Below are 13300 nucleotides of genomic sequence, written 5' to 3'. Positions count from 1 at the left end.
TCTCTCTCTCTCTCTGCCTCCATTTTTCTCTGATTGTGAACGTCGTTTTGCGAGTCTCCCCGAGTTCGTGGCCGTGGTGATGGCGGTGATGGTGGTGATCGTGGTGCATCGCGGCTCGGGATCCAGTGGCGCTGTCAATCTCATGGCGGCCTAGGACGTTCGTTATGGGACTCGAGGAGGAAGGAGCGAGAAACGCGCTCTCCAGTCTCCACGATCCTTCCTTCGTACTAGTTCCTTCGTTCGAGTTGTTCTGCACCACCATCGCTAGCTAACTGGCTAGTGGCTAGCTAGCGCTAGCCCCCCCCTACTTCTAGCTGGAGAGCAACTCTATTCTTGCACCAATTCCACTTGGGCCCGTGATAGTCGTCCGCAAGTTGTGCTTCGTCAAATGAGAGGATGGAAATTGGAAGTTGGAAGTAGGCTGGAGGAGGAAGAAGAAAGAATACGAGCGAAAGAGAGAGAGATAAACAGTCAGTGGAATGAAAATAGCTAGCTCGTCGTCGTCCAGTGTGTGTTGAGTCGAGGCCGTGTTTGGAGGGGAAGACAGAGCCGAGAAGTGCCCGTTTACACCAGCATGTTGTAGGGATTTTCCAAACTGATGGAAACGATGTGTGAATGCAATCATCAAGTCTTGACACCCCTTCACCGAGCAGAGGAGGAGGAGATCAGGGCCACAGTGGCCCGGCCATCACGGCTTCATTTTTTGGCCAGCATCTGACGTGCCATTCTGTGAGTGTGGATTGCGAGTTGGGCTCGTTTCCCTCCCGGCTTCAAGGGCCCTAATGAATCACATATGCAAGTCGTTATGTTTCCATTGTGAACAAGTCTGTGAATGCGAAGAATGCCTTTCCGAAAAGTGTCTGAAATCCAAGTGAGGAGGTTCACAATTTGATTAACGGCCCACGGTAATCGCTCCATGAAATACGATCGGAGCAGAGTGTTGCGGTACTTCATACCCACCTACAGTTTTCTTCTGGATTCAAGATGAAGCTAGGCCAGTGGTCGGAAAAGCTATAATAAAATTACATCCAGTGAGCTGCTGCATGCACCCTCTCTCAGTCCCTCCTGAGGCTTGTGTGCCAGGCTAACACCTCTATAAATATAAATATTCATGGTGGTCCGGGTGGTACTCCGGAGGCCCTCCCTGGGTGAGCGATTTGCTAGAGATTCATTCGAGTTGTGACTAGTGAGTGATACTCGTTCAGGCACAATCTGGATGGTAAAGAAGTACAAAAGAAGACGAAGAGGAAGAAAAAGGAACTTCCCCGAAGAATGAGTATCATGTCTGTCTGCCTTTTAAGGTAACTCCGAGCTTCCAGGGGCCATCTGAACTTTTCTTGAAAAGGCGAAAAAGTGAACAATTGATTTGTCGTTGGTTGCTAGGTAGCGAGCCAGCGAGCTGGTATTTGAGGTGTGAAGGAACCGACACCTCGGTGGCTTGTCATTTAAGCAGGAAGACTGCCTGCTATTTGGAGTGTGAGAAAGTGTTCAAACGCGGCGCAATGTGGCGAACCAACGGAAACGCCAATAATCACCAACATGACTCGGAGTCGTTGGTGATTCGAGTCCCGAATGAGCCAAAGAAGAAGCCTCTCATCGTGCCCAAGATCCCGATCGACCTCACGGATCTCACCGACCGCGGCGAGTCCAACAGTGTGCGGAACAGTGCCCGAAGTTCTTTAGTCATATCCACTCCGCAGACCCCTTACACCATGCCCACGGGAGACGGGAGTTGGGACCTCCGGATCCTGGTCACTGACCTCCAAGTGGAACGCACCATTCGAGTCAACGGCAACCTTCACATTGGTGGCGTCATGATCAAGGTGGTCGATGAATTGGGTAAGAAACTAAGAGCTCTCTCTCTCTCTGTCTCTCTCTCGTTCTGCATGCAAACAACAACGAGTCTGGAGAGTTCTTCCAAGTTCAAGTGGAGGAAGAAGAAGTAGTTGAAGTGAACCAAGTGCTCTTGAAACAATATGCGCAGTCACGCAGTATTGATCCTAACTCCCTCGTCTCTAGGAGCACCACTCGTTTTTGTTTCTCAAGATTATGTGACATTATCAAAAGAACCTGACAATGTCAGCCCAACAAATTCACATTCTTCAGATTAAACTGTGAGCGAGTAATCTTGTTGAAAGATATCCAAGCAAACTCAAGGGGGTGATGGGATGGGTTGGGTTGGGAATAGAGAAAGATGGAGAGAGAGACACACACACACATACACACACACCAGATCTTCTCACATGTGTTGGACGTCAAGATGAGAATCTCGACATGAAAGATCATGTCGAATTTTCGCATCCACTAGAATTCCTGCCCAAACTGGAGGAGCCTTTCGGTTTCTTGTTGCCATCATATGCACTGTGAATACTTGAGAACCGGATGATGGCCTGGCACTCCCTCTTCGGCCAAGGGGATTGCTGTGAACATGGCCGAAATTGAGGCCATATTTATTTAAGTTCTTCACACGCAAACTCTCTGAGTCCCCCCTCCCCCCCCTTGAATGTGCCAGTCATTACCCTTTTTCCACTTTTATTCCCCTCACGCTGAGGCTCTTCATTCGCCTGATGTGTTAATGTAGGATGAGCTGACATGAAAGAAGGGGACCTCGACATCCCGCATATTTTCCACTGGACCTGATGGACTGAATCCATCCATCCAGCTTTGATAGGTCAAAGGTGGGTTTAGTTTTAGCCTCTTTCGATTTCAAGGATGGATGCGTAGTTTGTCATATCGTTTGAACAAGATAAGATCTCCGACCCTCCTCTTTTGGCCATGCTGGACCGATCCCTAAGATTGCGGTCAAGCCAAGTTTTGACAAATTTCTCCCCAAGCATTTGTTGAGGAAGAATGATGCTGGATGGAACGACCAAAAAGGGTCGGTCCTTGGAGGGGGGAGGGGAGGAACCAAAGCGCCAGGTCTGTCTCGTATAGATGTCATTGACACCTTGTTTGCTGCCAATCACTGACATTTTGTCAGTGCTTGCGGTTAATGAGCTCAGCTTCCGGCCAGCTGAGAGAGAGGGGATGGATGGATGATTCATCAAAACGTCTCCAAAATCCATTAATTGCGTGTTTAGTCAAAAAAAAACCAGCCGCCTTACGTTGTTAAGCCAAGGCTGAGCTTCTGAGACGAGAAGAGGACAAATCAATGACATTTGAACAGTACTACTGAGCTTGGACTGAGCTGAGCTTTTGCTGAAAGCCACGTTCACGGTTGACCAAATACCATCGATTATGCAATCACCAGGACGTCATTCATGACTGGACATGGAGCGATGACGATGATGATAATGATCATAAATAAGTTTTGAATGCATTGCCACCATTATTCTAGCAGCCCAGGATTATTATCATTAATTACTTCCAAATTGCCTGCTTCCCGTTCCCATCTTGGACAAAGGCAGGGGGGGGTTCGATATTTTTACAAAAAGGTATTGCGGACTAGCAGATTCGTCAGATATGCGAACCGAATCTTCCAAGAAATACCGATGGTTGTAGGGACTCTCAAACGCCAAATAGCATTCCGCTCTCTATATTTATTGGATACCAGACTGAGCCATTTCTGAATGTGGATGGGTATTCACAATGCTTGTGCAAGCTCACATTCTCTTCTTCTATGGTCGGGGTTCTCCCTTCAATACCCCTGTACAATGTACGTATACGCGTACGTACAGGGAGTAATTAGGCCCTTAAAGACCTCCTAGGTGCGTTTTCTTCCTGTGCTTTGAGTGTCAAAGTGAAAAGATTGCTCTTTCACTTCCCAAAAGCCCGTCTCTTTCTTTCTCTCTCATGATTTGAGCATTAGGAGCACTCTGGAAGACTTCGAGCCCATTTTGAACTGGGAAGCTACAGAGAAGCAACGTGTAAAATTGAACGATGACCGAAACGTGGTACGTCAAATGATTTGACTAACACCTTCTTAACATTGAAGAATGCGCTCTTAGAGAGAGAGAGAGAGGCTTCTCCGTGTCAAGTTTAGAACGTGAGTAAAGCCGCCGATTGCCATGTCAGTCAGTCATTCTTAGGACTCTCAAGACATCAAGCTGGTTGAACATCTTGAGGCTTGTCTTTGTCAAATAGAGCCTGGGCTCTGGGCTCCTGACCAGAAGAGATGGCCTCCCTAATCCAAAGGAAACGAGGGTAAGATGACCTCCGTTGTCAAGATGGTTGTGTTTGAAGAACATTTCGAAGGAAACTTGGCAGGCAAAAGAATAGCTGGTTTTATAAGGTTGATTCCCATCTTTAATTACTCACTCAAGGTTGAATCATTAGAATGATGAAAGTGTCTTATTTCTTCCCCTCGCTTCTTTGGGACGCTTCAATGGATGGAGATAATCACGAAATAACCCGAGATAGAGATCACCCGACATCCATCCGCAAAAGCACCTTTCCCAGTTCGTCCCATTGTGCAGGTCGTCTTCAGAGGGCAAAAATCTATGGGATCGTTCGTTCGTTCGTTCGTTCGTTCGTTCGTTCATTCTTTGGTATTTCTTCTTGCATATTTACAAAAGATCTCTGTCACGACTAAGACTGTGGGCCATCCTCTTCCTACTATGCATCTACTCTGTGTATGTACGTATGTATGTCTTGAACAAAATGAGTCAGTCTCAAGCCAGATCTCCCTCAGCTCAAACTCTGCCTTTGAAATGTTTCCTATCCTAACCTCTAGTAGAATGGTTGGAGACGGAAAGGTCTTGGTTTTTGGTTTAGGTTTTAGGTAGTTTTTTCCACGTCAAGGGGACTTTGAATCAATTTGGAAGCTATGAAGTCCTATTAGATAGAAAGTGAAGGTGAGTGGCAATCCTGGAAAGAGCCAATGATTATCATCAGCATGGCTGGAAAATGACGGGGATGATATCTGTGATTAGGGTAATGATGGCTCTTTTTCCAAGCTCTCGCTGGTTACACATTTTGAGGAGCAGCAGTTTTCCCATTCCTAACATGCCAAGAGGATCCGTTGAGGATTGTCGAAAATAATCATCGTGTCATCCTCACTCGTCTCCTCGATCTTTGCTCCAGATGATCAGCTTTTGTCTGACTGGTTTCCACTATTGAATTGACTGTGATCCCTCTCAGTCATCCAAGTGGTTCTCACACACACACATATATGTATACAGCCAAAATGTAGGGCGGAGGTGACGGTGGAGGTGGTGGAAGTGAGAGAAGTTATCAACCAGTCATCACAACTTACCGTACGCATTGTCGTACCCCAACGAAACCATTATATTGCGAAGAAAAGTCGTTAAAACATCCCTCCGGGAAAGATTGTGGGATTTTCAGGGGCAAACAGACAGGTTAACTAGATGCCGAAGAAGCCAAGGGATGCCAAACAAACTCTCACCCAAGGAAGGTGTTGACAGAGAATGAATCTTTTGGATCGTGGGCTCTTTGATTGGTTGGTTGGTTGGTTGTTTGGTTAGGCCGACTAGGCTTTTTACGTTTCATCTTGATCAAGTTCCTTTATGTGGCTTGTGCTTGTGCTTTTATCTTTACGACCTGTTATTTATCTCTGAATATTTAAATCTCTCCTCCACTCAGCAAGATTAACGACTCGTCATGTGGGTCGTCTGCTCTGCTCTCAACGAGCAGCAGTTTCGTACTTACTGGATGCTTACTGATTAATATCATGGCCGGGCTTTCGGGATTTCATTGATCCAAACTTGGAGGCCATAATAAGTACGAACATTCTTCCGAGACCGAACAAGTCAAAAGAATCAGTTGGGTGCAGCCGAAAATTGGCAATGAAAATTTATTGGACAGGCACTTTTTGTGCGCTGTCAAGCATTGCGCGACCCCGCCCACCAAAACCTCATGCATCCAAAATACGTGGGTCTATCCAGGTGGTGGGTTGGTGGGTTGGTGGGTTCGGTTTCGTTGGTTAGCTTTGGGTGGCTGACCAGCCAACCAGCCAAGCATTGGCCGGGCTTGGCCTGGATTTCATCCTAAGCTGACAGGCAATCTGTTTGAAAGGGTTCAAAGACGAAGAAGAAAAAGAAAGAGACCCGAACTGTTTACCCGAGCCAAATTACCTCGGCCACAAAAGCTTTGAAGTACGCTTAGTAGAAGGGGCGGTTAAGAGGGGAAAAGTGTCTTAAAGGCAAAATTAGACGGAATCACGCACCCAAAAATCTTGTGAAATCCTCTCCCACCATCTGACTTCTTGACGAACGACGACTCGTCTCGTGCACTTTCAGCTCTTTAATTGGGAATGGGATTGAAAGGTGGCGAGAAATCTTCGATCCGCCACCCTTTGAGACGATGGTGTTTTTTTTTTTTAAAATGATGTAAAGCGATGAAAGTTTAGTTGGTTGGTTGGTTGTTGTCATTGGCTTCTTGGCCTAGCCTTGAGAGTTTGTTTTTCGAATCTGGTGCAATGGTTAATGACTTTTGTATTTAGAGGAGGAGCACTCGTCTTTTGGCAGGATTGTCGGACGGGCTCAGTCGCAAATCTCTTACGTTCGAGATCATTTTCCAAATGAACGTTTCGGCTTGAAAGCCATTTCTGAAATTGCCTTCCATCTTATCATCCAACGCATGGCAGATACAATTTGGAACATTAAACATCCGATGTCAAACCAGCCAAATCACAACGAGCGACCAAACTCGTTCCGTGGGCGGCGGAAAAAAGACCAATCTCACACACTTGGCTGGTTTTTTCTCGCTCCAACTTTAAATCCCGAACCCAATCGATACCAACAACCACTTCCAAGCTCGACAAGAAATCCGTCGTAGGTTTTCATAATTGATTAATGGTATTTGATGCCCGGTGGCGATAGGTTAGTCTTCACGTGGCTTTTTATGGGCTTGACGATCAGATCTGAGACCTCAGAAAGAGAAAGAAAGAGCGACCAGCCAAAAATCTATTGAATTACGCTCGTACCCCGAACACCGAACACCAAAAAGGAAAACGTCAGTCAATGAGGATATCGGAAACCTGAAGACACACTTGGAGAGTGGGTTCTTGTCTCGCTCTCACATCCATCATGATCGTCAAGGATCATGATAAGAGAGTAATGGCTCTCTCTGATGAAGCCAATGTTTGAACACGTGGCTAATCAACTGGGTTTTAAGTAGTGGTCCGTGGTTTTCTGACGGTTTGTCGGGACTCTAGTTCCTTTACTGGACTCAAGTCAAACAAAAATACTCATCTTGTTTTTACTAAGCTAAACAAGCCCACTGAAATCAGCATTCAAAGTCTGCTTGCTTACATGGTCAATTCATGACGAAGATAAGCACGTTTTCTTACGAAATCTAATTTATAAAACAAAAATGAATAGTTGTTTTTTTTGACGAGTCCGGACTCGAGTTGTTTCTGAAAGACTCGAGTCCGGCCAGTTTTTTGTCCCAAATCGTGTAAAAGACTCGAGTCCAGACTTGCACCAGCACTAGTTTTAAGGCACTTGCATCCTATCAGAAAGGCGTTGGTTCTAGGATCGTGTCTCGACGAACCACTTTATTTCGGGAGAAATGCCCCCGAGGTCAATGAAAATGCAAAATACACCATCATTATGCCAGATCATCGAGCCAAGCAATCCGACAAAATATGATTTCGACGTGAACCCAAAACGCATATTCGTATCCAAAGAGTGGATCCTGGATCGATAGATGGATTGACGGGGGAGCGTTTCTCTTGCTCTTCGGATTCATGCGATGGAATTTGCCTTTGGGGAAATTAAAATTTGGATGCAATGGGGCAATTTCGGACTCTCATGCGAGGGAGATTGAAAGAAATCGCAAGTGATGGAAAGAAGCTTTTAGAGCGTTGAATTTTTGTGGGATTTAATTTGCTGCCTCCTCACAACGTCACGGGGCAATTTTCTGCTGCCTAGGCTTCAAAAGAAGTTACCCGTGCTCACACACACGCATTATAAGTTGCGGGAACAACGAGCAGCGACACAAAGAGGTGAGAGAACTAGTGAAGAGATGAGAATCGCCTCATCTTTATGACATGCATTTCGGCCAAGTCAACGATCCGTGCTTTATGCACCATCAAGCCGCATTCTTGTGATGCCGAAAATGAGGTCCTCACTCGACAAAGCTCTAATAACTCATGGGGCTTTTAAGGTTTTGTGGACTCTCAGGCGGAACTCATAAACTCAATATTGGCCGGGATTCTTGACCGAAACGGCATTTGAATGCTCTCGGCAATGGTGACAAGAATCTGGGTCGAGGAAGGCACTCAAGCTGTAATCTTGGATTTATGCGCACTTACTCTACGTACATACGTAAGTAGAGAGTTCTGGAATTCTGGAAATTGGCATGTGCAATCTCATCGTACTCGTTCGTAATTGTGCCCTATGCTCAAACGGCGACTCTGCGAGACAATTTCGTCTAATACCTTTTCTGATGCAATGAAGACCAAAGGGGGAAATGAATACTAGAAAGATCCATTTGAAACCATCGTCTCGAGGATCGTGGCGCTCTGTGGATTTAGATCGCTTTTTACGCCTTAGATGCATTTCATGAGAATGGTGATGGATAGATTCGCCGTATTGGCCTTGTGGCAAAGTGTGAGGTTTGCCAATAAAATGGAAAGTTTTATCATAGTCACTCTACAATATTGTATTGGATGGACACCGGTGTACATAAGGAGGGAGAGAGGAAGAGAGGGATCTTGGACGTGCAAATACGTACGCTCTTCTCTTCTTGCCTATTTCACATCATCTCGACTCCTTTGTCATTGAGACAATAGACAATTCATCTCGAAATAATCATTCACAAGAATAGATGCCTCATGAATTCGTTTGGAGCAGATTTATTGCCGGAACGACGAATGAAGATGCATACACACACACTCTAATACAAAAGGATCCAAGTCAAAAGGTCCCACTCAACTAGGCCAATTACTTTATGAGGCCAATCTGTTTTTGTTTTGTTCCAATTGCTGGCCATGAATTGTTTGACTATTATTCAATCATTGTCCATTACACCCTTGGTCTAATGCACTGTGGCACGCCAATGCCTTTGCCAGCTTCTTTTGTAGGGAAATGAAAAATCTAATTCGCTGCTTGCACCTCTCAGACCATCTCTTGACAGCGAACACTACGCAAGTAATAATGCACCTTGCTTTTGTTTTGCAGTCATATTGTTTGATGAAGCTTTTTTGTTATTGGGACCTATCTGGCAGCATCCACCTGGGCGGGATTGCGTGATGGCATATGCATCCTCGACTTTAAGTGGTTGTGTTTATGAAAACCACAATTCTCGGTTAGAGAAACGCAGGAAATAATGGGTGTTTCATGCTAATCAGCCTAATCGCCCACTACTCACTTACGACTGCTTACTTTGCAGGGACTACATTGGTCGAGTTCGCCAAGCAAAAAGTAACTATTTCCCCGTGAAGGCGAAGTTAACCTTGAATTGTTGTATTTTGACTTGAAACGAAACATTTCGAAGAAAAGTGAGAAATGGGCCTAGTCGACGTTATCGTGGTTCCATTAGCTTGCCCATTCCAGACAAGTGCCATAAATCTGACGATAGCCAATAAATCAATATATTGCCGTGTTTACTAGCAATTTTTAGTCGACTACTCTACGTAGAGGGCCCAAGCTGCTCAAGATCATCATGGCCAAGGAAGGGAAAGTGAACCATTTCAATTTCCAATTTTGATCAAAGTGAAAAGTGAAAGATTTCGGTTTGGTGTCCAGGCCGTCGTCCATTGCCTCATGGCCAGTCAAATTTGACGGAATTCAGCCTTGAGGGCCCATTTATTCCTTTTCTCCTCGGCCAGATCACCCAATCACGACAATGTTGAGCAAGACGGGGAAAGGTGTGCCATTGCCCAATTTTCACACATAAACCCATTTTCCCTTGAAATCCTGGGCACCCTATATTTTGTTTTCCAGTTCGCCCCCCCCCCCCCCCCCTCCCCCCCCCCCTTCGACTCATGAAAACTCTTAGATTTCTCCAACGTCCAACCCAAATTTAAATCGAGGAGTAGACAATCCACACTAGTAGTAACATACGTGTTGAACAGGAATACATTCGTATGCGTTTGTCGTCGTCATTCTTAAAAAGACCCATTTTCGAAACTACTTCATTATAGAGGTCTCCTTAACAAAGGAACTAATTTCGCCATGAGACTACATGATGGAAGAAGCATCAATGCTGGTGGGGCTCCACAGGGTGGCTATTCAAGTCCATTCCTTTAGCCATGATGAGATCAGAGCCCAACTATTTTACCATCATGCTCGTTTCAAAAGACATCCGTGTCTCTGGTAGAAGAGATTTTGCACCACGTCGCATAAGGAGTCTTAAAAATCCGAATATTTTCTGACATATCTCATCTCATGGAAATCATAACTTTAGAAAATAACACAGATTGGGAATCCGCCTCGATCTCGATCCAAAAAAAGCTTGATATTGCCACCAAATTGAGGACAATGAGTTATTATGAATGATGGTGAGCATATTTCCGGGTGTGCCAAATGAGCCAGCGAAAAACAACGGGAAACATGCATTAGCAACGAGGACGACGATGATGTATTCAACGTTGCTCTAGCTTTGGCTGAGCGAGAGAAGAAGAGACGGAGAGAGGAAGGAAAACACAGAAGCACAAGTGTTGAGACGAAACGATTAATCTGGCCAAATTAAATGGGGGAAATGAGGCCACCAAAGTCCTCGTTTGGGCCCGGCAAGATGAATGGGCTTCCAATGAATAATAATCACGCACATTACTGCCAAACGTGTCTTTTAACCATTGCGTCACCGTTTCCTCGACGCTGGATGTCATATTCCTCTCTCCTCCTCCTTCCCTCTTCTTCTTCTTCTTCTTCTTCTTCTTCTCTTCGTCTGTCGTCCTCGTCTTCGTTGATGTCCGTGTTATATATGTAGTACTACTACGTTGGAAGTCGCTAGTCTAAACATCGGTTTGTTTACTTTTCCGTGGATTTTGCACTCAAATTGAGGACGGACAAGTTAAACACACACAGAGAGTGCCTTGTTCAATACAAGAGTATGAGTACGCACAGTATATGTACATCTGGTGCTTGTTCGAATTTCGTGTGTTTGGTCGAACAAAGCTCGAAAGACAAAACTACTTTTAGATTACATTTCAGGGGTTTAAATCCCGGTATTGACAGGGCAATTCTCGGGCAGAAGAGGGGGTTGATGTGTCTGTACTATCTGGGACTTTCACAGCTTTATATCTAGAGGACGGAAGAATGTTTGAGTAAACATTCACCATTCACCCGACTCATTTTGAAAATGAATACGAAGAAGACGGAACAATCGCTAATCCGACTAGTCGACGATGACATGTTTGCTAATCCAAGGGATTTCACTGCTTGGCAGACATTTCCTCTTTGATCGTTTATGGGGTTAGGGTTCTTGGACCGGCCGATTTTAAGACGCACATGGGTAATTTGTAATTTGTCGGTGACCATCAACCCAATATGGCGGCCAAGGAACAAAGAAATTAAAGGCAATGACGCGATGAAAATTCACACTCCACTCAAGGTGTTCATACTACCTTTAAGGAGATGATTCGTGCGAGGGAAAACCCTTTCCTGGCGACACCTCAGCAACTTAGCAATGATCTTAGCGAGGTTGTACAGGCCTCTACTTAACTCGAGCATCAAAGCTGGATTGATAATCTTTCCATGTTATGGACATTGGATATCTTCTATTAATTCCACGGAGTGCGGCGGCCTTGGTCGTGTCGCTCTGAGCGCTTCGTCAACTCTCGGCTTTTGTCGGGGTCTTTTGATTTCGAGGTTCATTGTGGATTCCTGCCATTATCATGATGCCATGGAGAATCGACTTCATCTACAAAGGATGCACTCCACAAGAAGTAGAGTCTTCTATTTTCATTATTAATGATGATAAGGCCAGGATGTTCAAGTAATCGCCATGAGTCGTGGGTTCCTTTTGAATCTTGGACGGACAGTTGGGGTAATAATCATCGGGCAGCGCGGCTCTAATCCGGCTGCTATGAGGCTGGTAAATGGCAAATGCCACTCAGATCCCTCCTCCCCCCCCTCCCATTCATGTCATGCCCTTAAACAAGCATAATTGAGCTTGAAACGTAAATGCTTCATGTGGGTTTTCTTTTGCTTGCTCCTTCAGATATCGCCATGGATTGGTCGGATCACGCCATCTGGTGGCCGGAGAAGAACTTGTGGTTGGACAAGACTCGGCTCACTTTGGACCAGTATAATTTGACGGCAGATGCCATCATTCATTTCACACCCATGCACAAAATGGTTCGAATTCAATTGCCGGATCTGCGATACATCGATTGCAATGTGGATTTCTCTATCCGGACCTTCAACGCTGTCATCGATATCTGCACTGAACTAGGTGAGAACACATTTTTCCATTCGTCCATCCATCCATCCATCCATCCATCTTACTCGCTTTTAATGAAGAGCCAGCCAACACCACCACAATCCCACCCGGTTGTCTACATACGTACATACACTACATGTAGTTACGTACATACGTAGAATGAAAGAAATGCACTCGTTTTTTTTTCATCTGTCCGCGTTCACAGAGAGAGAGAGTTCTTGAAATCTAAGAGGCTAATTAATATCTGCCGTATGCTCACGTTCTTGACACGAACCATTTTTCACGGCTTTTTTCTGGTTCCGCACCCCCTTAGAGGCTTCTTTTAGTCGGGGGAAAAAAGTGCGATCCGTGTTGCTGCTGAGCGGATTTCCACCTGTAAAAACAAAGAGAGCGACAAAGACGGGATCAAGGCGAGTTGTGTGAGTTGTTCAAATGTTCGATGCTCATAAAAAGAATATCCATTATGAGATCCCAACATGGTTCATCAATCACTCAAGAGTCAGGCCTGGCTGGAATATTGTGGAAGAAGACGAAGGAGAAGTAGAAGTGGAAGAAAGAGCATTCCTGGCTAGCTCTGAGCCAAGGAAAAAAACACTCTTCAAAGAAATACCCGAGATCCAGATGAATAAATCCATGTCAATTTGAGTTCGTTCTTGAAGTCTGTTGAGCATGGAGAAATGGCCAAATTGAGTGTGTCGGGTGGCTTAATGAGCTTCTTCATCTGATTTCGTTTATGAGTCCTCTGCGTAAGGTGGAATTTGAGGGGAGATTTCTAACATGCTCTGCTTCTCTGAGGACCAAATGGCCCATCGTAATCGAAACACAGTGGATTAACTTCCATGTCAAGCTGATAAAAATCAAGTCCTCTGGCAAGAGAACGCTTGATTAGGAACTTGAACAACGCTCACATGTACAGGGTGCGTCGAGAAACATGGATCACTCGTGTTCAATTCCTTTCGAGGAAAAGAAATGCATCATCCAATGACTTGAATAAGTTCTTTTTCGAATC

General features: G+C 45.2%; 1 protein-coding gene and 1 long non-coding RNA gene across 2 annotated transcripts in view; one reads left to right on the top strand and one right to left on the bottom strand.

The window, feature by feature from the left end:
- Positions 1 to 6: 6 nt before the first annotated feature.
- LOC131883073 (unc-112-related protein-like) overlaps positions 7 to 13300 on the top strand; it is a gene marked incomplete in the record, with an annotated part of 16261 nt that continues 2967 nt past the window's right edge. The window contains 3 exon segments of the mRNA XM_059230411.1: positions 7 to 1301; positions 1384 to 1839; positions 12070 to 12303. Of these exon segments, the coding sequence (XP_059086394.1) occupies positions 1503 to 1839; positions 12070 to 12303 (571 nt within the window).
- Positions 12136 to 13300, bottom strand: part of LOC131883097 (uncharacterized) — a 2866-nt gene continuing 1701 nt past the window's right edge. The window contains exon 2 of the long non-coding RNA XR_009373579.1: positions 12136 to 12664. This is a non-coding gene — a long non-coding RNA (uncharacterized LOC131883097). The remainder of the gene's footprint in view (positions 12665 to 13300) is intronic.

The sequence above is a fragment of the Tigriopus californicus genome, chromosome 7, assembly GCF_007210705.1.
Source record: "Tigriopus californicus strain San Diego chromosome 7, Tcal_SD_v2.1, whole genome shotgun sequence".
NCBI lineage: Eukaryota > Metazoa > Arthropoda > Copepoda > Harpacticoida > Harpacticidae > Tigriopus > Tigriopus californicus.
This window is presented reverse-complemented; position numbering and strand designations above follow the sequence as displayed.